This window comes from Halichoeres trimaculatus, unplaced genomic scaffold (assembly GCF_033239565.1).
Source record: "Halichoeres trimaculatus isolate MK-OKI-2021-1 unplaced genomic scaffold, fHalTri1.1 fHalTri1_scaffold_17, whole genome shotgun sequence".
Lineage (NCBI taxonomy): Eukaryota > Metazoa > Chordata > Actinopteri > Labriformes > Labridae > Halichoeres > Halichoeres trimaculatus.
In genome coordinates this window covers 10677605-10702500 of record NW_027437195.1, presented here as the reverse complement: position 1 = coordinate 10702500, position 24896 = coordinate 10677605, and the positions used below count along the sequence as shown (strand labels likewise).

The 24896-nt window shown below is 42.4% G+C and overlaps 1 protein-coding gene across 2 annotated transcripts in view; it reads right to left on the bottom strand.

Annotated features, from left to right (window-relative positions):
- The window catches only part of pacrg (PARK2 co-regulated), a 170799-nt gene that overhangs the window by 84 nt on the left and 145819 nt on the right, over window positions 1–24896 (bottom strand). For both annotated transcript variants that reach the window (XM_074692112.1, XM_074692111.1), the window contains one exon: window positions 1–1433. This exon is cut by the window's left edge. In XM_074692112.1, the coding sequence (XP_074548213.1) occupies window positions 1276–1433 (158 nt within the window). In that variant the 3' untranslated portion in view covers window positions 1–1275. The remainder of the gene's footprint in view (window positions 1434–24896) is intronic.

Here is a 24896-nt window from a genome sequence, read left to right as displayed (position 1 = left end):
ATGCACCAAGACCAGACCATCATCAAGGGGTTAACCATGACACTAACATGAAACATGTTTTGGTAATCAGAAATACACTATTCTTTGAGGAAAGTGGTGGCAAACACCTGACACTGGGTGGTGGTCTGATCAATTTGTTGAGCTCTGTATATGTTAAACACATTGTACACCTATACACGCATTGATGTATGGGAGACGACTCTCCTTTATCAGCTAAACCATGTGGTGGGGTCAAGCCCATCTGAAGCAGCTGATGGGTTTGCTCCTGAGCTGGTTGTCCTCTTGGTTTCTGAACCACTTTTAAATAAAGAGACCATGGTTTTCAAATGAACAGCTGTTTTCTTGAATTTTCTCAAACCATGTTTATATTGATTTTAACAACAACTTTAAACATAAACATACATGCACCATCTGTTCCTTTCCCTGTAGAGTCCATGAGTGCAATAAAGCTTCACATCTGTAGATAATAAACAAAGAGCAGGGGAACAACGGAGAATCTTTCAGTCTGTTTGTGATGGAGAAGGTGGGAGGTTAATGTTGAGTATCTGCGTTGACCTGTAGTAGGATGAAGTCTTCTGCATCACTCGGGTTATTAAAGATGTGGGAATGTCTGTGATGTGTCACGATCTGATGCTGTAGCCCGCTGCCACGTCCTGGTAAGACCTCACATGCTGGTTTTTGTAGGAGACCTGGCCGCTCTTTTTCACAGTTTCTTTATCGCTGTGGTTCAGAAACTCCGTAATGAGCATTTTGAGTGTGTGCCCGCTCCACAGCTGTTTCTATTTAAATGTTTTCATATATTTAAAGAGCATTTGTCGCATTTTTCAACTGAGGAGTCTGTGTTTAAAAAAAGTCACAATGCATCAAAAATTTCTCAGGAGCGAGCTACAGAAATCATCTTAATTCATAAAAAAATGAACAACACATGTATAATACATTAAACGCACTGCCACATTTTAATGAGGCCAATTTGTCCTCCGCAAGTTAAAGGGATAAACACACAGACTCAGACAGACAGAAAATAGCGCATGAGTCAGAAATAAATTTAATCAGGGTCTGAAAAAAGGTTACGATGCAGAGCAGAGGAAGGAGTGTTGAATCTTAGTGGAAAAAGAGATCAGCTGAGAAACAAAAGCAGAAGCCATGGAGTGGAGGTTAGATTAGGATTAGGAGGAGCACTTGGATAAAGTGAGGGGTAAGATAAGAGGTTCATTTAAAGGTGAGGGGCAGATATAGACGTGAAGTCAGGAGTCTGTGCAGTGTCAGGATAGCAGGCTAGAGGAGGCAGGACTGGTAGGTGGGCACCATGCTTTTGATGTGTCTGAAGGCGTCCTCTCCACCGTAGCGCTCCAACATCTGCAGAGTCTCTTGGATCAGTTCGCCGATGTTCTCCTGCCTGTGCTGGCTGTAGTCGATTTCGCCTCCAGAGTTGGCTGCAGACAGAAAAACAGAGACACTGAGGACGAGATCATCTAAAGTTTCTGATCTTGATTCTGTGGTTCACAGAACAACACCTGGAGCAACAAATGCCATGTGAGCAGACTTGGTTTAATTTACTCCTCTCATTCTGCAACCACTGGCTTTGAGTGTTCAGCTGAAAGTTCAACGAGGCGGCGGCCTGCAGACAGAGAGGAGCAGGAGGAACAGCGTCCAAGCTAGAGCTGCTTCTGCTGTTGCACAATGGTGCCTTGATTGTCACGAGGTACGAGTGGCGAGCCAGAGCCAGAGTCACGCTCCACAGGTAAGAATGTGAAACGGATTCTCACTTAAGAACACACTCTGAGACAAAGAACAAATTTAACAACACCGACATCTAAAAAAAAAAGTATGAGATGGAAAGGAATCTGAGTTATGTGTCGGTGTGTGTTTTCGCAGGTGGAATACATGTGCAGTAAAAGATAAGTAGATTCAGAGAGCACAGGACACACATGGCCAATCACCCTCCTTTCCCCCAGGACACACACACACACACACACACACACACACGCACACAAACACACGAGTACAGTGGAGTAAGACACAGAATTGCACAACAGAGCTCTAGTGAGCTGGGGGAACTTGTTATCGGAAAAGCATTCCTGAGGTGTCCAGCCTGCACTCCTTCCTTCTTCACCGTTCACACACACACACACACACACACACACACACACACACACTAACAAACACACACACACACAGGCACGCAAACACTCACATACACACAGATCGTGACTTTCTATCAGCACGCAGCAAACTGCCAATCTCATGCCACTGCTCTTGGGGCTAAAAACACTTTTCAGAGTGAGGTAAATATAGAGAGGAATGGAGCATGCTCACACACACACACACACACACACACACACACACACACACACACACACACACACACACACACACACACACACACACACACACACACACATGTACAAAGAGTCCAAGTTTGTTGCAACAAAACGCTCCCTTCGTTTCTTGGGTCCTGGAGAGAAACTTTGGATTTATTTCTTGAGGCTATAAAACGAAGCAGAAAAGGATCGGCTGTTTGACCCAAGGCGTCAGAGTCGGAGGAGTCGGAGGAGGAGGGAACAGGATGAGGAGAACAGACACAAGTGTTCCACGGAGTGTACCTGTGATGTGAAAAATTAACGACAGCACTTAAGAGGGACCCTTCAGCCATTTCACTCACTCTTAATTAGACGTGAAGAGACATAAAACCTCTCTTTTACGTCTTTCTAACGCTCCATCTTTTTATTCTTCCTCAATCTTTTCTAATCTCTCATTTTCCCAGGCAGAGCCAACCTTCCTCCCCTCTCTCCCCCTCTTTCTCTCTGTTTCTCTTCTCCTTTCCAACCATCCATGGCCTCCTCATTAAAACACAAAGAGAGCCAGTGCCATAAAGCGGGCAGTTAAGCAGTAACACGTCTATGATCTCAGTCTGTCGCACTGGCTCGTCGCTCAGGATTTGCTCTCCTGATTTACATGAAAGCAACGAGGGGAGACTTCTCCAGCCGCGTTTTGACCACTGGCTACCCAAGAAAAAACTTTTACAGCTTTATTTAGCAGCTTTTGTACAGTTTTTTCTTTAAGGGATACCACAAAAACAGCACACGCTCAGGAATGCAGGCTTTAAGAAGAGTCCTTTATCTATATCTGAACTCAGGCTGTGTGCTTTTCTTAAGCAGCCCGCAGCGCAGGCGTCAGCGCCCAGCTAGTTAGCAATATCTTAAATAGCATCTTAAACACAGCCATGTGAGCAATAAAAGACAAACAGGAATTGGGGGACAATGGTATGCTGTGATGTGTGCAGTTTGGAAGGGGAAGAGTGGTGAAATATAAAGAGTGGAGTGACAGAAGTCGGCCGGCTGTTTGTGCGTGTGCATGCATGCTGCTGTGGGTTAAAAAGCCGGGCCCGTGGAGAGCCACCCCCACTGTCAGGAGCAGAAATGAGCAGCCGAAGCCAACCCAGAGGGACAGCGTGGCCTTCTAGAGAACGCAGACAGAGGTTTGGGAAGCAGCAGAGCTCACTATGACTTGGAGAGGAGGGGGGAGGTTTGCAAGGTGGGAATTGTTGCCGTCGCTACATTTCAGCCCTTCCAAGTGCATCTTTGGGAGGCCGGGAGCATCAAGAGGGAGAGGAATTTGCAGCGATTCTCAATATTTAAAGAGCAGAAAAAGGCAGAAGTGTGTTAAAGGAGGGATGAGGGGAGAGTAAAGGAGGAAGTGAGGGGGGTGTTAAAAGCTGCCTCTGCAAATGTCCTTCAGCAAAATAACTCCACTTCTCCCTCTTCCCTCATCGTTTTTTCCTACCTCTCTGCTTTTGGCAATATCTGATAGCCTGAGCAGGCAGGGCAGAAAAAAGAGGAGATCTTTAAAAACAATCATAAGAAAAACTCCCGCCTCAGACAGATGGAAAAGGCCAAGAAGAAGTCTGTCTGTTCCTCTGAGGGAGGGGAAGGGTCGATGCAGACGGGGACAGGGAAGGTTCTTGGTGTGGTGGCTTTAGGGATGAAGAAAAAAAGAAGGTGGCGCTGAAAAAAGAAAGGTGCTTTGTTTCTGCCTTTCATGCTAAATCCCCAGGATTGGAGGGGTCTTTAGCACAAAGAGCACGGAGGTACGGAGGATGGAGGGATGGGAGAGATAAGGGAGATCTATCTAACTTTATCTTTTCATTAAGGCAACAGGGGTTGTGCCTCTCTCGGGCTCTGCTGTGATTTCTGCCGAGCCACACCGCACCACAACACACCGACACTCAACTACACACAACAACAGCTGCAGCCTTCCTCCTACTCCTCCTCCACCCTGCTATTTCTCCATCCCTTGCTCCCCATGGTCCTAAACAACCTGTCTTCCCACATCAAGCTGAAGACAAGCAGATGTAGACAAGTATGTCCTCATTTCAAACATATAGACCATAAATCTAAAGGGGATGTGAAGTGTTTGGAACTTGACTTTAACGCTCGATTTCAGGCGTGCCTAAGATTTCTGACCGAGGTTGGCATGCCTTGTATGTTATGTTGTGTGTTTATAATCCCCTCCTCTGCCGGGAACCGGGTGACACACACACTGCAGCAGCTTTGGGGCAGCTCGAAATTCCAAAGCTGATTCAACATAATATCCACCCACTTACCGTTGTTTCTAATCAACTTAGTCCTGATTGTGGAAGTACCGTACGAAAGCAGCTTAAACAAGAGGCCACAGCAGCACAATGGTTCTTTGATTATAACCAGCAGATGAAAAAACGGGGAAAAACGAAAGTTTAAAGAGGGAGAGAAGTTGATTTGAGAGTATCTTTTTCCCTTCACAGTCTTGCTTTAAAAGAGGAAATGAAGGAATGCGGGTTATGGATGCTATGAAACAGTTTCAGTTCCAGGAATACTTGTCTGTAACTGCACGTTCAGGTTGTTGCATGTGTGCTGAGAATTTTTTTTTTTACCTTGTTACTTTCAGCGTTAGTCATAACAGACTTTTCCTGTCAGTTAAGAAGTGTTAAAAGGCGTTAAGAAAAGGCTGTTCCTCAACACTTTACATAGGCTTTTCTTTTTACCTAGAAATGGTGGATTAATATACTGAGTCTGATTTTCATTCTTTATCTTCCTCACTCCAACCTTTGTGGGGAATTTTGAGTAGAAACCCACTCCAGTGTGCTGGACTCAAATATGCATATTTCCCTTTGTGTCTGGCTTCTCATGAATGAAATCAAACCAAAGCTTGAGAGCTAAACCTGAGCGTTCCTTTCAAACCACTGGATATTTGACTTGGATTCTGCAGGAGTGATGTGCAATAAAAGCAATTTAGATTTATGGTGATACTACGTGTGAACCAGGCCACGAGGGAAGGGAGAGAAGAGTGTGTGTGTGACAGAGGGTGTGTAGGTGTGAGGGGGTGGTGGGGTAAGGATGGGACACTGGAGGAGGTCTGTGCTTAACAGCAGGACTCTAATTAAAAAGGGCCTCGCAGTTGGGCGTCAGGCAGGCCTCTCATAAAGAGAGACACTCTGGCAGAGAGGTGGGAGAGACCAGGTGTGCGAGAGAGGGAGAGGGAGGGTGATACAGTGTGTGTGTGTGTGTGTGTGTATCAAACCACAGGTAGCGAGGCAGAGTGTGAGAGATTATCCAAGCAGTATGCGAGGGCACCAGCGTGTAGAGGTAATAATGTGTTTTTGGGGATCCTACAGTCACATACGTGCAACACAAGCACACAGTGTGCTCAAAATGTGCTTGAATAACAACAAGTGAAGCTCTGGCACCATGTTTTCTTCACTGTGTCTGATTCTGATACTTGAATCAGCCAACGTGCTGCTAACAAAGGCTCACCTGATGCTGTAATTACCAGGAGCTGGATGATTGATGCAGGGTGTTTTGATAGTTAACACAGCTGTTCCCTGCTTTTATCATCACGTATTATGCCGCTTTCTCACTGATCTAAAGTAACATGCTTGATTCTGATTGGTCAAGTGAGTATGTTTTCATGCATGCAGTATGGCTGCATGCAGACTTAGGCCATAGCTCAACCGTTAAGTCACAGCAGGGTATCTAGTCTTGTCTGCTTCTACATGCAGAGAAGAGAATCGGACTTCCCGGTGAGAACTTTCCTCTCCGCTTCCATAAGTAGGATTTAAAAGAGTGAAGATAAATCATTTAAAAAAAGTCAAATAATCTTTTGATCAGTGTTCTTTGCCAACATGTATCTGAAGAAGGAATGTATAGTTACACTCAACTCATGATTCTATACAATTTCCCATACTGGGTTAATAAAACGATTTCCTCAAAAAGTTAAAGAGAATTTCTTTTTGAGGTAGGGTAAACTGTGCAAAACAAAGTATATCCTGTTCCTACAAGAACAGATATTTATAAAGCTTTTAACACCTGAGCCTCAAAATGCCTGCCTGAACCTTTTTGCTTATTTTGACTATAAAATGGTCAAAAAAAGGCCTGTGAGTTAGTGCTTTGGCCTATTTTTCTGTAAGACTTTGAACTTTGAATATCTGGAGTTATTTCCAACTAACTGCGTGTTACATGAGAGCAAAACAGTTAAAAGTGAAGAAAAACGCAGAAACAGAATTGGATTTTAGAGGTTTAGTGAAGGAAAAATCACTGCATTTAAACATCAGGGACCAATTTTACAGGAAGAACTTGTTTGAATATTAAAAGACAAAAGCATTAACACTTATGAACACTGTTTTTTGTCTTGTAATTAAAATAAGGTTGCTGACATCACCAGAATCTCCAGCATCCACACAGCTCTCTCTCTTTATACACCCCCTAGGATTTCTGCTCCTTGTCATGAGACAAAATGAAAGTGAAACTTAAGGACAAAGCGATTCAGCTGCTTGCGCACACTGTGCAGTACAAATACGGCTTGGTGCATTGTTTTACCTAGGATATCACATAATACAGGCCTCAAACCATGCTCACACAAGAAGACTTGGTCGATTCTTCTGACATCCCACAACAAATACATGCATTATTTTATGCACTGCGGGTCATTAACACTTACACAGTTCATGCAGCACAATGCTCTGTTTCTAAAAGGTTATTATATATCTTTAACGTTGAATATCACACATATTTTACAAATACGACTAGGTACACTGTTCTAAAAAAGTTACCACACAATACAGGGGGATGGGTACCTTTCACATTTGAAATGATACAGTACCGATGCCTGGTACCTGGCAATCGGTACCGGTACTCAGCGGTACCTATTTTGTGTTTATGTGGTAAAAACCATCAGTTTGTTTGATAGTAGAATGCTAAATTTTTTCAATTTAACATATTTATTCTTCCATGTCCAGCATGGAAAATTGTCTATTTTTCCACTCCCTCACAGTCACCAGGATGCATTTAGGTACCTGAACATGGTACCTTTTAGTTTTACTTAAATTGGTATCCAGTGCTTTTGACAGAATTGGGTTGGTACCTATAAAAGTACCTAATTTGGTACCCATCCCTAGGTACAAGCCTCAATCATCACGTGAAATTACTCATACAAAGTAAAAACTAGATAGAGAGAGCTTTATTTGTTGCATCTAAAGCCGCGTTTCCACCAAGCAGTCCAGGTCGGTTTGTCTCGGTATGGTGCGCTTTTAGCGGCGTTTCCACAGACTCATCCCGGGACGGATCCCTAAAAACCGAGACGAGCCGTCCCACTTTTTTGGGACCCTTTCGTATGGGTGCCAGACTGAACCGATCCGCTCTCGGGAGGTGGAGCAACACACTGCAGACGGTTGATTGGTCAAAAGAATCGTCACTTACCCCGACAGCGGCTGCATTTCTCCTTGCGGCTCACAGACTTCTCTGAAACGAAGCTTGATTGCACTTTGTAACAGAGAGTTACATGAAAATCACAGAGAGGACGAAATGCTGCATGTCTTCAATCCGTGCTCTTTGTTTACTGTGTCGCGTTTTTATTCTTTGTTGGATTTAATTGCGGGGTAAGCTGCTACGGCGTCGCGCTATTGTTTACCAGCTGTGGCTTCCGGCATGCGGCTTACACGCCGCCCACCACGAGAGGGCACAGTTTGCTGTGGAAACGCACACGGGATCAGACTTAACTGTCCCAAACCGTCCCAAACCGTACTGAACCGACCCGGACTGCTTGGTGGAAACGCAGCTTAACATAACTTTTTTCACATGAAGTTGCTCCTTCAGTCTCAGAATCATGCAGAACCCTCAGTGAAGGAGGCTCTTCTTTTGGACATTTTTAGGAGAACTCAGCTCCATTATCTCTGCGTGCTCCTGTCATCTGTCTGATCCACACTCCTGCGTGTATTTGCGAGCCTGACGGAAATTACCTTACATCAAATAATCTCACATCAAAATGACTAAATGAATAACACAAACAAAATCTCTTTGAATCTTCACACATTTGTATTGATTTTTAACTGTTGTTTAACTGTGATGCATCGTTACACCCGTAGTTAGTTTCAACAATGCAATATGTTTTCAAACTGATTTGTTTAAAACTTTGTCTTTTCCCTAACAAGCGTTAGTCTCTGCAGAAGTCTCCAGCTCTTTCTTCTGATGGATAAGCCAGAGGCTGACGGTCAGCACAGCTGTGGCTCACACGCACAACCATGCGCACACACAGGTGTATATACACCTACACCCGAAGCTGGGCCCATTCCCACTCTGTTGCTTTTCCATCTCAACCTTGGAGTGCAATCAATAACAGCATTTCAGCTTAACACAGTGAGCCACAATGAGGCCCAAAGCCCTGGTCACTTCACCACACACCCACAAACATCCACAAATGTGCACGTTCAACCACATGAGGCTGAGTGCAAGGAAGGAAGACAACAGGCTTATGGGCAGGAGTAGTTTATTAAACCCCTACTCCTTCACCAGCCATCATCTGACTGCTCATGCTTACTGAAGTCTAACCTTTGCTGTAGGTCACTGATCTCATTTTCCATGTGTTCATCCAGCGCAGCAGAGCACGGTCCATAGGCTAGCTGCAGCTCACTGCCATTTCAACTCTGTGAAAGTTGGAAATCAGTGAAGCTGCATGCCAGGTGGAAGGAAATGTGTCAAGGTCGGATTGCACACAGCGCTGAAATGTGTAGACAAGGTAGAGACAAAGATGTAACCTGCTGAGGATGCTCCTGAGCTGCATCGCAGCTCGAGCTGTTAGATTCGTATCGATCTCTCTCCCTCTGGCTTACCAGCCGACATCTGTACGTAGGAATACAAGAATTGAATTCCAATTCCACACTTCCGCCATGTCTTTCGTTAATCTTTCCCTAGAAAACTAGGCTGATGGAGGAATTCAAAGCCCTGCTGGGGAAAAGTGGGAGAATCACTCTTCTACATCTCACAAAACCCTCATCTTGCTCATTTCTTTTTCAATTAGCCAACGAGACCTAGCCATGACCGAGAGCAATATCAGTTTGCACCATTTAGTCATGGTATTAATGCACAAAGAGGGCTCATCTTAGATGATGGATCAATGCTATTTTCCAAGCTGTTACCATGTCCATTATTGTTTCAATTACCACCACTCAGATAATGGTTCTCCCAGTCCCATCTCATCCAGCTGTAGCCTGATACATGCATCTGTGAATCAGCTTTAGCATGCACGTCACAGTTCCAAAGGAAGGAGTCATTTCATGTTATGTCCACAGGTATATCATGCAGATGGCTTGAATGGACAGCCCCGTTTAAATTAATTTCAAATTAGATTCCCCATTCTTCAGGCTGCAGAAGTGTTGAGAAGTTGATTCATGAATTATCTGTGCAGCAGAGGTTTTCACCAGGTGAGGAAACACAGGATAGCAAATGCATATGTGGAGTTTTACACCGCTAAGGTGCACAAGCTAAGGTTTCAATAATACAGAGGTTCATCCTTAATCTTGGCATCCTCATAGAGCAAACATGCCCAACATACCTTTCATTCTCTCAAGGGATGTTTGAGATAAGTTAGAGATCGTGGGCAAACAAAAGCAGAAGCCTGTTCCCAACACAGACGTGAAGGATGTTTTATTAAACCCCTTCTCCTTTACTCCTGTTTCAGCATGAATACCTCAAACATTTTTAGGAGGCAGAAAAACATCTTTAACCCACAACCAAGCACTAAGGACCAGCCTTTGTCTGCGTCTCTCCCCGGCTACAAGGGAGAGTGTCAGCGCTGTCAGGTGTGAGTCAATGCCGTCAGATGCGATCTCATTACAGCAGCTTACCTCAAGGTTAGCAGTGGGCTGCTGGCTAGGCACAAAATCGATCTGCACCAGGGACCGGCGTTAAAGGCCACAAGAGCCAAATAAGCACTGCACTTTGAGATGCAAAGGAACACTAATGTGGGTGTTAACACATTACATATCAGCACAGAGATCTGAAGGCACAACCAGCTGTGTGAAAAATGCCCCCAGAGTTACCTTTGCATTTTTTATAGCTTTTTTCTTTTTTATCAGTAACAATTTCTAACTACTAAAAAAAAAAACATCCAATTTCTTCAAACATGTGACCTGCGGGTTACATCAGATAATTATGTCCTTCCATAATGTTATCTCCAGTTGCATCAAGCAGACAAATATTTACTCACAGCTGACAACATTAAGACTGATGTCTGTTTTTTTCTTCCAGATTTGACAAGAATCCAATGAGAGCTGACATGATTTGCCTGCAGCTTTCAATCCATCACACCATCAAAGTTTACCTCAGAGTTCAAAGGAAATGCCCAGCTGACATGTTTGTCTGAAACCTCACAACAGCATCAGTTCCTTTAGATCTCAGCGTATATAGACATCAAATTAATGTCTGTCACAAATAATGAATAAAAGGCAGGGGATATTTTATTTCTGCTACCGGGAGCCTGGCGACCTTCAGCAGCAGAAGATAATAGTGAGATATTTAATATTCATAGGAAACAGCTTGGCTGGCGTACCTCTGCTCTGATAGCAGGTGTCCACACATGGGGGATACCGGCCCCTCGCTTACACTACTCCTCATCTCGTCCTCTCATTTACACATCCTAATGGCTTACAGATAACATATGTTTAAGTTTAAACAAGGAGACAGGCCTGTTTTCCTATGCTCTTTATTTATTCTTTTTTACTTTTTTAGGGGCTTTTGTGTGCAGAATAATAGCACAGCTCAGACAGGGTGGCACTGCGATGCTTCTCGAACACCATACAAGAGCAAGACTGTTTGTTTCTAGTGTTTAAAAAGCAAAATATCCTTACACCACTCTTGAACCCCTTATCACTGAGGCCACCAGGACGTTTTAAAGTATTTTGCTTTTAAACATACCTGCCAACATTATACTTTGGCAAAGCAGGATCTGTTCAGCCAACATTTTTTTTTACCTCTGTATTCAATGCTGAAATCTGATCCACAAACCTCACAAAATGCATTTTCAATATCTACATTGTATGGAGTGAGAAAAGGTAAAGACTCGGGCCAAACTGATTCATATTTGGAGGGATATCTCCTCTTCTTTGGGCCTGATTCAGACATCTTTGACAGCAACATTAATAGTGATTCCAACAAGTGGTGTAGAGTAGAGTGCCGCTTTGGTGAAGATGTGTATGTGTGCACCAGGTGGTAATTTGTGCATGCTTGTCGCTGCCAAGCAGGGTTGCCAGGTCTGACGACACTCAGTAATCTTGTCTGCGTTTACATGCAGAAAAGAGAATCAGACTTCTGATTGGGAACTTCTCACTCTGCTTTGAAAGGAGTCGCTGTGCCCTTTCTCATTAGGCGAAGCTGTCCGTATTGAACTAGTTTTCAGTTCCTGTTGGAGTGCAGCAACCCCGTTTCTCACGGCCACCTACTTCCTCTTCTGAGTGAAATTTCCTGGCGCTTAATGCCAAGACAATGGGACATGCTGAATCCAACCGCAGTCCGATTGCAATCGCATTACCTAGGTGTCAATCGAGCTACACTTAACCCAATCTTGGTCAGACTAAGCTGGTTACATGCATCTACTGGATGTAATAATGCATCCTATACAGTAGTTATGAATGAGCCTTCAATTGGTAACAACATGATAATTTAGGAGATAATTGGGGGAAAATAGTAATTAGGCAGCAACAGCAAGAGAATGGGTTATAAGAAGTAGACTCGTGCCTAAATAAAGAGAGTTGGCAGGTCTGTCCTTAAAAGAGTCAAAAATCCTGCCCAGAAAGCTCATCTACTCTTCTTTCAGGGAACCATTTGGATTTTTTGTAGGGATAGACCGATTATCGGGGCAGATATTTGACATTTTGAGGCATATCGGCATCAGCCTTTTTTTGAGAAACAAATTTAAAACTGCGTTGTTGCGGCTCTGATGCAGCTGCTCTGCTGTCTGCTGTCACTACTTATTTTCCAGCACTGTTCCACCCACACTACCATCTGATTGGTTACAAGCAGAGACATGGCTTGGGAAACAGCCAATCAGCAGTGCAGTTATTACAGTTGCAGTTATTACAATTACATTAAACTTTAGGAAAACTTTATTAACTGTAGAAAACTTAAGCTACTTATTTTTTTAAGTTTGCATTTAACTCTTTAAAACATGCTGCTAAGCCTGGGAGCTGTGTAACTAACCCATGCTTAAAGGTATTTGAAAGAAGGTAAGTGTTGAAGTTTGTATTGTTCAAAATTTTGACACCAATATTTGCACTTTGACTGCAAATTAATATCGGCTTCAAATATCGGTTATCAACCTCCTTGGCTACAAATAATCGGTATCGACATGGAAAAATTCATATCAGTCTATCTCTAATTTTTTTATTTGAGATTTGCCCAAATGCATGAATAACTATCAGTGATTGGAATGTTGTAGCAGTGCATTTCTGCACTACATTCAAAAACACATTTTTGAGGAAGTTAGGTTTGTAAAATGAAGGGTTAAGGGGAATTACCAAACTGAGGGACTTCCTGGTGTCCTTTAAAAAAAGATTTATGTTCAATGAGGAATGAATTAACCTCATGATATTTTAAGGAAAAGAAAATTTGTGCATAGTTTGATAGTTAACTTCTTTTTAAATCATGTTTTTTTTTTTTTTTTTTCTTAGGTTATCTACAGTCTTATCTTAAATGTATTGTTATATTTTGCATTAGCATGGGAAGAAACAGTTGTTAGCTGTGGTGTTACCTTATGAAAAAGAAATGGTGGGAAAAAAAAGAGGCTATGATCAGCAGTGTCTCAGGATCATGAGGTTATGAATGAATGTTGCTTTTATTTCGCCCGTTTAGCTGTAACTGCTAACAGAGGAAATTAAATGAAGGCAATATGCCTTGACAAAAGAGAGGTTCAGGGATTGAAAAGAGTTCAGAAGATCAGAACAGGCTTCAAGCTGTTAGGGGCAGGCCTCACGTGACATCAGAAAAATATTTAAAGTAAAGAATAAAATGGGCTGCCGGATGTTGAACGATCTGGATCATAGAAGAGGAATGGAATCAGAGAAAAAAAAGAAAAAGCTCCTGTAAAGACAGCTGTGGCGTCCGAAAAATCCTGTGGGCTTCGAGAGGAAGAACTGACAAAGATGGAGAGAGACAGAAGAGGAGAGAGGAGACCAGGCGCCACTGCTCAAAGAGTGATTCCATTTGTCCTCTTCACTCGTCACAAGAGGGACATTTGAAGTGACATACTAATTTAAGTCGGTGACAAATCAAAGTCTATCACTGATATTCCCTTAAAGCGCCGTGAGTATCCTCTCTGCTCTTCACTTTTTTTGCAAGTCATTGAAGGGGATTGTAGTTTAAACATCAAAGGACTGAGGTGTGCTTTAGCTCCTCAGACGCACTGCATTATCTCTTCACACCAAAAACAGTGTCATTACGGCTCTGTGTGAAAATACTGACACACACACACACACACACACACACACGGCTACACACTCTTATATTTATACACCGTAACCCTCTCACACACACACACAAAGTTATGTCCGTACGCAGTGATGGGATATGTGCCTGGCTAATAAAATCACTTTAGTCTTCATAACCACTTTAGCCTTGGAAGCTGCCATCAATAGAAGGACAGACGCTCACACACACGCACACTCACACACACACTCGCGTACAGGAACAAACGGTGAGCGGTCCAGCCCTTCCATTAGCCTAATGAAGTGGCTCCCTAAGATGGATGACATGACATCACCTCCACCACCAATCACAATATCACCCCTAAAAATCCTTCCACTAAAAGCCCCCCCACTCCCCTCTCCTGCCTCACCCCCACTGCTTACTGCATCAAATGGACGATGAGCGTCCGTGGGCCCATTCGGCCTCCTCACAACACTTTTATTGGTCTGGTTATTCATCTCTTTAATGCAATTGGCTGGAGTGGATGCCTATGGATGCAGAGAGCTTGTAAATCACAGGGGGCTGGGGCGGCGCTGTGATTAAAAGAACTTTGGTTCAACGATGGCACCGGGTGAATGGCGCAGAGTCCGTCTGCATTCAGAGCAGGAAGAAGCAGGGAGTGGCTTTGAGAAGTTAAAGGATAGCAGCTCTCAGGGGACAAAGGAGGGCAAGAAAAGGATGACGAATAAGAAAATAAACATGAAATTCGATTTTATTATCAACCACAATGAAAAGGACAGAGCGTTTTGAGCGTCCAACGTGATTTTTAATTTTAGGTGAGAATCACTTACAGTTTATGGATGTGGAATGTAGTGATAAAGGCAAAACAGGAACGTCATTCTTTAAAGAGGGGCATTGTGCTTCTTTTAAAGGTTTTATTCTGTCCCTCTTGTAGCCCTGTAGTCGCTTTACATTATCATGACGCTCAAATAAACCCTTTTTTTTATCTCAAAGGATGTTTATAAAACCCTTATTTTGTCCCCTGTGTGAAACGCTTTGTTTTAGCTGCTATCACTTTAAGACTCCACAATCCCCCTTCAATCTGATTGGTGAGTCTGGAGGCCTGTCATGGCCATAGATCCTTGGTGTCTGAAGGCCCTTTTCTCTAATGTCTCTTTTCTTTTTTTTTTTCTTTTTTTTTTTACATCAAACCATTTTGCACAGATTCAGGAATTTCCTAACATAGGAATATACAACAATTTGAAAATGGAAATCTAGTATTGTTACTTTATATCTTTATTTACAGGATAGGAAAACATAACACCCTCTCACTGAGAGAAGAGAAAATAAAAAAAAAGGTATCTTGACATCACTTAGTTAAAAAATGGTCAAGATGTAACAATGGTACAGTTGCTATTCTGAGGTTATTAGTATGTACCTGACCTAACACACTCCCTTGTTGAGAGGACATTATCTCCTACTCCTCTTCACCTACTCAGTCCCAGAAGGGCGAAGAGAAGTGTTTATGGCTGGAAGGATGCAGGTACGGGCATCCATTAACAGTCAGTGTTTTACAGGCAGCCACACGGCCCAAGGGGCTGTCAAGGTTTACGAGTGCCCGAGCCCTTTAAAGCAGGAGTGTTTAAGTGTGGTATTTACATAAAACAGGACAGGGTGTCCATCTATAGCAGGTCTCACATCTGCACAGAAAAGTGGACTGCTTCTGACAGGTTGATGAGCTCAAACTTTATGTTTCCCTAAGAACAGTAGCTGCATTGTACTGGATCATTGTCTAAAAACTGAAATAAAGTTGAAAGTATTTCAACCTACAGCTATACAGACACCATTTCTGCCTTAACAAATGTTCCTGTTGGTTTAGCTCCATCATAACTGCACTTTCCACTAGACAAAGCTTTTTTGTGTCTGATTGTTTCATTTTTAAAGAACGTTTTCTTCTTATTAACAGATCTCTAAACTCACTGGGGAAAGTACAGTAAACAGAGGCAGAGGAATGGAAAGGATGGGAGGATAAAGAGGATGGGGTGGAGGGGGGAAGTATTGAGATATGCTAGGACAGCAGTACCACCCTGATGTGAGTCATAGGACACACTGTCAGTAGCCATCCAACATCACACACTGACTCATTATGCTGGAGGAGAAGAGATGACAACGGTAGCCATGATCAAGGGGTATGGAGGAAGCACATCAGTGAGAGGCAGATCGAGGAGACGCAGTCAGCAGTTATGGCGGTGGCACTTCTTCTCCTGTTCCTGTGCTGATGATGGTTTGAAACCTTACACATTCATACACGGCAAAATAAATGTTTCATATGCAGACGTCTTCATTGGTGTCAGTGATGGGAGGGGGAAAGTTGACAGGCTTTGAAGTAGGAGTCTACTGTTTGTTATCCAGTTTCACACAAGAGCTGAACCATACTTTCTACTCAAACAAATCCATAATCCAGCCCTGATTTCCACAGTGCACGTAACTTGGATGATCTTATGTCTGACATCAGCTGACATGATCACCTTCAACATGTTGGACACATTGTTTATATCTTTAGATGGTTGATGGGTAATAGGTATAATAAAGTGTCCTGAGTCTTGCTCACCCTGTTTTTTTTGTTTTTTTTTTTGCACAATCATCACTTCTCCAAACATCACCCTTTACTGAAGTCTAACTGACTTTTAAAATGCATTTTGATGCACTTACAGAGAAAGTGAATGGATGACTGTTTCACAGCTGCAAAAATCTCACTGGAATCAACACTTGGAATCAACACTTGAAAACAGTGAAATCTGAATGAGTCTAGTTTCAGGTTACAATACATCACTTGCTGCTGTTTATAAAGTTACTGTGAGTGTACAAATTCTAAAATTTGTTTCCATAGTTGGTGATAAATTACACATGGCAAAATGCATATACCCAAACATAAAACACACAAACTTTCATTCAACTTCCCATGTGCACTTTTCTTTTTTGCAAAAACAGAACAAAGGTCTGTAGTTAAAACAACAACAAAAAAGATAAACCCACACAACCTACTTTAGTTTAAAGAGGGGTCATTATACAGCCCCATGTTTTTAAGTAGATATAATGTAACAAACCTGGATGTTCACACTGACAAGGACATTTTTAAACTTACGTAGTAAAATGTTTAAGAAATCCCAGAGTCCATCCGGAAACTACTTGGAACTGTCAGTTGTCTGCCCATATATTTGTCACTGACTAATCAGAGGCTGGCCAATCAGAGGGAAGGGGGTCTGTGGAGTGGGGAGCCTTACAAAGACAGTAGCTAAATGGAAGCATATAGGACAGAGGCTGAAATAAGGTTTTCTAAAACACCACTCTGAGGTTTCAAAAAATACATATTTATTAATTGAACTGTAAATCTATGAATCTACCACTGGTATACCAGAGGAACAGCCTGAGAAGAAACACAACACCCCCTCTTAAAGAAAAGGCAATTCACTCTGAAACTCTATCTTTTGATCCAGAATTCTCAAATAATGATTGCTAAAAAAGAAGACCACCTGGTATGACAAACTCATGACATATGTCATACAAAATGTCAACTCAGGTGGGATGTAAGAAACAAAATGCCACAGTGGGTTTGAGCTACAGAAGAAATGCTTGCTTTTATTTAATTATGTAATTTTCTCACACCCCGTGGAGAATCTTCACATGCTTTAGCACTAAACGCTGGGAACACACTGTGGTTAGCATTTCAATTGAACAGGGTTTTGGGAAAGTTGCTTCATATTTGTACAAGAAAACAATTTTTTTTGTAATATCCCTGCAGGTTACATAACACTGCATTTTCACAATAAGGTTTGTGCTTTGAAGTAAAAAAAAGTTATGTTCTCCTGCATCATGACAAGTCTCTACCAAGACCAACACTGTCCAGGATTGTCTGAGGAGATGCCCACAGTCGACAGGTTTGTCTGAAAAGTGTGTGTATGTGTGACTCCTTCATGTCATGGCTTGTTGAAGCTTATAGGTTTCCCTCATTAGAAGCTGATGTTTGAGTCCGTGTAGTCCCTGGGCTGAACGCTGTCCCCTGGCCAAGTGGAAAGCAGGACCATTAGGTCTGGGGAGAAGGGACCATTTATTTGGCTCTTTTTTTCTGGCTGTGGCTGTATTATCTGCTGTGATGCTATTTGTCTGAGACCAGCCAAGCTGCCGCTGTGACAGGAAGGGGGAGAGCAGATGAATGATGGGCTCCGGGACACGGCCAGTTTTGCTTCGCTGACAAACTGGGGCAAGGGCTGGAGGGATGAGGCGGGGAGGAGAAGGGGAAAGAGAAAGAGCAAGGGTGGAGGCAGGGCAGGGGATGAACGCAGACGGGAGACACTGCAGAAAGCAGCCAGTCGCCAGAGGATACAATTCACAGCACCTGTTGGCTGTGATTGATCAAAGAGAGGAGAAAGGGTAATGGTGTGTGGTCCAACACTGGATGAAGCAATGGGATAGAGGAGAGGGTTAAAACTAGAGACACAGAGAAAAATGGAGGGTAATATAGATGGAGTGGAGAGAAGATTAGAGGTGTTGAAAAAGACAAAGAAAAAGAGAGAAATAAAGAAGATAGTGTGAGAGGAATAAAGAGAAAAGGTGCAGGAATAAGAGGAGGAGAGATGGAGGGAATATATATTTGTCCCCTGATGGGAGTGTGTTACGAGTCCATCTGTGGAGAAATGAGATCAGTAGCTGACTTAGTGGTAGAGGAAGACTTTGCTGCCCTGCGGCTTACACACTGACTCAACACCCTCCACCCCCGTCTCCCTCTTCCGCTCTCAGGTCTCATACAACCTGCAGCGCATTTAATCTGCAGGACCAGTCTGTGCGTATGTTCATATTGATGTGTGTGTATGTGTGTGTGTGTAGCTATATGTGCACAAGCAAAGCCTTATTACACGCGCCCTTGTCCCCCTCTGCCTCTCCATCAAATGACTCGGGCAGCCTCCTCTCCTCACTATCTCTTTTACTCCATCCCAGCTGAGACCACGGAGGAATCTCCTCATAGAATCACCCAGTAAATCATCCTTCCACCCAACCGACACTTTGGCAAACATTCTTACCTGGAGCTTTCATTTCCAATCCAAGCACACATACGACACAGGGTGAGCGCAAGCATGTTTGTGAAGCAACTTGAAGAACAACATTCCTGTGTTGTTTGTGCATATGACGCTGGTATGCAGACCTGGAGTGTTGAGCTTGAGATATTTGAAATTCCAGCTTTGTGTGTGGAGTCCATGTTAAGTTCTCTATAACTTCCACTGGTTACAAAGTAGTGGTTTAAAACAGCCATTTACAGCTGGTTACATCATCCAAACTTTTAGCCAGTGAAGAATTTATTAATGTGCAAATATAGAAAGTCTGAGTCTGTGTTGTTGTGTAAAAGGTGCCAACACACATTTCAAGAGTTTCTCTCTGAAGAACAGAAACAGCATCTGTGATTGTGGGGAAACAAAATATTCATAAGGTTCTTTTTTCATACATGCTCTAACAGAGCCTGCACAAGAGGGTTGAGCTGAGTCACTGAGTGCCAAGCGTGAGCTAAGTCCCAACAGAACACAAAAGACAGCAAGCTATACCTCTTCCTAATTTACTAGACTCATGTATGGAAAGAAACCAAACACAGCATGATTATGTGGCTAACAACACACCAACTTTACAACAGCTTATGGTAAATTTACAGCAGAAAAAAAGGGCAGAAAGCTGCTAGCTGGTGAACTCCCCATACACTGTTGATATCAGAAACACAGTCAGTGAAGTCAAGTGTTGAAAATGAGAACTGAAATTATTTTCAACCAAGAAACAAGTCAAGAGGTAGAGATGGAGTTATACCTTTGCCCCTAAGCAAATAGTTTGTCCTAAGCCACGCCCCGTAAGATGAATAACTCTTTATCCCTATAATCAAAATTAATTAGAGAAAATGTCATCCCTGAACAGTTGAAAAAACACTTAGCTTCTGTCTGTTGTCACATGAGTTCTTGAAGACTTTCCTTTGCTTTTGGAACCTGCTCCAAGTGGACACCTGAGGAACTCCAATCTTAAAGTTTTCCTCATTGGCCTAATTTTCTAACAATGAAGGCAACAGTTTCCAACAAAAATACATAAAATAACAAAACACAACAAAGGAGAAGAACTGAACCCTAGAAGGAGTAAAATGAGCAAAAGTGCAAAGTATTCAGTGCCTAAAATAATTCACTCACGGTGACAGTTACCCACAGTATTTTCCTCTAAAGTCAGGTGTCCGGCCTTAGAATTGGAACAAACAGATCGTAAAAACAACGTATCTGCACCATTCTATGCAAAACACTCACTTATAGCTAGCCTTGAGCTACACTTTTCAGAAACAGGGACCAGGCTTACGAAATGCTTACTTCCTCCTTTTAAATAATAAAAGACTCTAAAAATATAAGAGCATTTCCTTGAATATGGAGAAACAAACAGCTGGGTGTACAGATATAAGTGTGCAGTCAACTAAACATTTAAATGTAGTCACCCTTACCAGCCTGCACCAGAATTAGTAATAGTTATATTAATTATTAATGAATTATTAGTAAACATTCAGGCCTGAGATGCAGGTCATATATTGTTTATTGTTTGTGATCTGAAATGAGCTGAGGCTGTAGCACTGGTGAAAGGCTACTGCCATGAGGTTGTTCTACTTTAATACTATCTACACAGATGGCAGAAGATGATTGAGAACTGTAGATACTTAAAAAAGTGGATTAGTTGTTTGTCTGCTTTGTCTGGTTATAACAAATCAGAATAGTTGACAAAAGCAATGTGCAACTAGCACAGACATGTGCACATGAACCTATAAGGCAGATAAAAGGTTGGTGGTGCTAGCTCTGCTAATTTCAGCCACATTCAGCAAGCCAGTTTAAGTTTGTCAGTTAAGTTGTACTACACTTTGACTATTTACTGATTATTTCTTGACTTCAGATGAATCAGTCAGACAGGAACTGAGATTAATTTCAGTTGACTAAACATTCTAGGGCTAGGACGATATGCTATTTTCCTGAATCGGTTCTATTAAGATTTTTTTTGGGTGCCAATTTGATTTAAATTGTGATTCTTGGATATTTTTACTGTTTTCATTTTGCTTTTTTAAAACCACACCATGTAAAAAAGTTAAATGATGATGTCTACAGACTAAATCAGGAGCGGTATTTTCCCATAAAATGCACATCACGTGAGTCAGAGAGAAACATTTCACCCTCTGCAGGAGAAAAGTGGTAATTTTTTTCAAATCCAGTTTATAAGCAAAGACAGAAATGAAGAATTTGAATTTGAAAAAACAAACATTTTTTTTGACAAAGAATCCCAATTTAGAAATTGTCAAACAAAAAATCCTGATAAAACTTTTTTTTTTCTCCTACCCTTAAAAAATTCAGTGGCATCTTAGTTGCAGCCTAGTTGGGCACAACTGTTATTGCAACTGGCTCCTTCGCTGTTAGCAAATATACTGCTGTGTGTTCACTATGTATATGATGACTTCTGTCTCACACAGGTCACCACAAAAACCACAGTGAGCTCATGTTGCACCAGATCCAATAAACATGCTAGTCCCTAAACAACCCCCCCACCCCCACCATACACACACACACACACACACACACACACACACACACACACACAAACACTACATAAAACACAACACTGATCTACTCCTCACAGGGAAAGCAGATGAAGGAGGAAACAGGCCCAGGCCTGGTGCCGCTGATGCGGTGACAGAGTGTGCCAGAGGGGAGCTAGAGGAGGGAGGCAAGGAAGGTGAGCCAGAGGGAGGGAAGGAGGGGGGGCAGATTAGAGCGCCTGGAGGCTGCTGAGGAGGAGAGGGAGGAAGAAAAGGAGGAAGAGAGATGAAAGACGAAAGGAGTGCAGCAGAGGAGCTAGCTCGTTGCTCATAGTATCTGACTGAGACTGCTCTGCCGCCGGGCTTACCTGATTACAGCACTGTGCTGGGGGACAGTAAAACACACACACACACACACACACACACACACACACACACACACACACACACACACACACACACACACACGCACACAGGAAGCAGCAGCTGCAACTCTCAGTTCTGGATGGATTTGGACATCAGGGTGGATTGTTTATGTGTACAAGTACTTTTGACACACACACTTTGTATTACATAAGGTGTGTGTACGTGCTGTGGGTAACACCAAAGTGGAAGAAACACATCAAATGTATTAGAGAGTTCACAAAAGGTATTCCTCCCCCTCACTCTTCTCCGGTTTCAGAGCAATCAGCCATACTCTCATATACTACAGCCTCTCTCCTTGCTCAAACTTTCCTCTTGATCTATGTTTCATGCTCTGAATGGAGTGTGTGAGAGAGAGCCGCAGCACACAGCACCGCAGCCCTCATACAGTCACAAAATGATCCCGGCCTTATGAGGATGGGGAGCAGAGAGCAGTTAATTAATCACTGGTGTCTCATTTTCTCTTTATAACACTCTCATTTACTCTGTGGCTCATTTCTGCTTGTCAATCTCCTCTCACTGTTATTCCTCATTCTTCATTTATCTGGCGATATGTAATACAGCGATAGCAGTTATTGATAGTCCAAATACACAACATACACATCTGTCCTTTAAATTATCATCTGATAATGGGACTATTTTCTACAAGTAGTCCAATAACACAAGTTTATGTGATGAAAACGACCAGTAAACGTTGCTTTCACTGACTTATTAACAGACCTAACATTCCCACACAGTAGGTGGCAGTATGGCTTACCCTTACAAACTGAGAAGCAGAACAAGTGCAGCAGCAACAAGCTTGCCAAAAATCTGAAATATGCCACAAGTATTAAGCACCTTAAAAGGGATGACTGCAGATGTTCTGTGGAAATAAGAGCAGCTGTAGCTGCAGCTAGCATTAGCACCAAAACTTTGTAAAGTGCCACAGTGTAAATTCAATGGGAGTTTGAGAACTGTAGCACAATTACCAGAGGCTACAGCTAAAAGCTATAGCAATGACTAACAGAATCTGTCTTAAATTAAACACAAAAAAAATTAAGATCTTTAAAAGACATTCTTCCCATCTGTAAATAGCAGGCCTTGTATTCTTCTCCGTTACGGCTGCTTATTTGAAAACTGACACAACTTTTGAAAAACTGTGACGAGCAAAATTTTTTTTTTTAATCAACACATCAGAAAATTTACTAGCATGTCTGTTTTTTTAAGTCATGTCAGTCATTTTTTTTAGCAAGGGAAATGCTCTGTTTAAGCTGCTGTCTCTTTAAGACCCCACTCCTTAAACCCCCTTCCCTTTGATTGGCCAGCCCTCTTGAGGAGGCAGAGCACTAGGTTGACTTTGGGGGTTTACGGCCTGTTCCCCTAGTGCGTCACAAACTATTTAAGAGATCTTTTTGCAATGACCTGATCATTTCAGCAAGTGAGAAGATCTCTTGAAAATCTTGTGCTATTTTTAGAAAAGACTTTTTGAGCAACATACAGATTGATTTACAGATTTCTATAACATGTGACTGAAGCTTCCACAATGTAATAAAATTGTGTTTTTCTGTTCAGTGTAATGAAAACTTATATTTACCCTTCTGACTTTTTCTTAAAGAGAAAAAAAACAAAGAAGCAGGACATTCTCTCTGTCTTTGGGAATAGTCCTGTATATCCCTCACTATGTACGACATCCATCGACCACATGAACAAATCAATTATCCTTGGAAACATTGTGTAATCAATAATTCAATCCTTAATTCCAGCTGGCCTTGTTTATTTACAAGCCTCACCTTAAACTGTCAAAGACACGTGAGTGTAAAGCGTAAATCCATGCCTTGTTAGGATTAGTCCTCTTGCTGGAATAACCATATATTTTAAAGTATACCGATCATCAGAGAAAAAAAGGTTGACTTCCTTTACTCACAAAAGAGAGCTGGAGTACAGTCGATTATTCATTTGTGTTGAGGATCATTGATATTAATAACAAGCAGGACTGTGCCTGCAGCCACGCCTCGGCTCATGGTCCTATGATGAATGCATTATCGGTTTGAGTCCAATTTTTCTTGAATATTCATTATTGGTATAAATTTATGGATTTTGTGCAATCATGGGTTTCCTTTCATGTAGAATGTCTTTTGTTCATACTAACATGGTAGGCATATTTTAAAGCACATAGAAGAGCATACATGTGCAAAGTAACACCTCAAAGTAACACATTTTTCACCGTCAAAACATGCAGTAACTGAATAATACAGTAACACTTTTTCAAACCTCATCCTTTGCTTTCTAAGAAATTAACAACCTCATGACTATTTGTCTCTTTTCCAATCAAACAGAGTGATTGTGTTACCAATGGATCCTCTCTGTCTCTGTATCTCGGACTCTCAGCCGAGCCCAGGCACTTTGTGTGGCTCCCCAAGGAGAAAGGTTACACCACTGATCTGCTACAGCACCACCAGCTTGGAGACAGAGCCTTGAACTACAAGACCCTCGGGCCTGCTTCAGCTGTATCGTGCAGAGCAGCAGCTGGATAGGGGTGTGAGTTAGAAAGAGGCAAAGAAAAGAAGGAGTGAGGGGTGGACAGAAGCCAGTCAAAAGTTATGAAATATGCCCCTTGAATAATCAACGCCCAAATCGATTTGTGCAACGTCCAAGAGTAGCAGGCGGACTACAGAGGAATGTGTTGAGTGGGCGGTCACTCAGCGTGAATCCAAGTCCATATCTCACACAAACACACAACAAGCTGAGAGTGTGCCTAAGACTAGAGGAGATGGCCAGGAGGGATGGGAGCGAGGAGAGGGACGAAAACATTTCCATATTTCTTCTTTTCTTTCTTTGATTCAGACTTATTTTCTGATAGATGCTGCAATGCACATAAATTTCCATATTATTTGAATGAATGAGTACTTCTGACTTCATTCAGACTTCTACTGTCTTCATCGATAAACAGTTACTACACTCTATCAAACATAGTCTGAGTGGCCAGGCTTTCATCTGTGCTCGTCTGCATCCAGGTGGTTGAGGATTAAAACACTATGGCAGTAGTCATTAACAGAAGCTTAGCTAAAGTCGTTAAACTTCCCACAAGTGTAGGGGCCATCTTTCATCCAGCTCAAAAAGCTATTACCCTGTGTTGTGCTGACCTGTGAGCTCTTTGCTAGCTGCAAGTGATTTCAATGTGTTTGGTTAGTGACACAGGT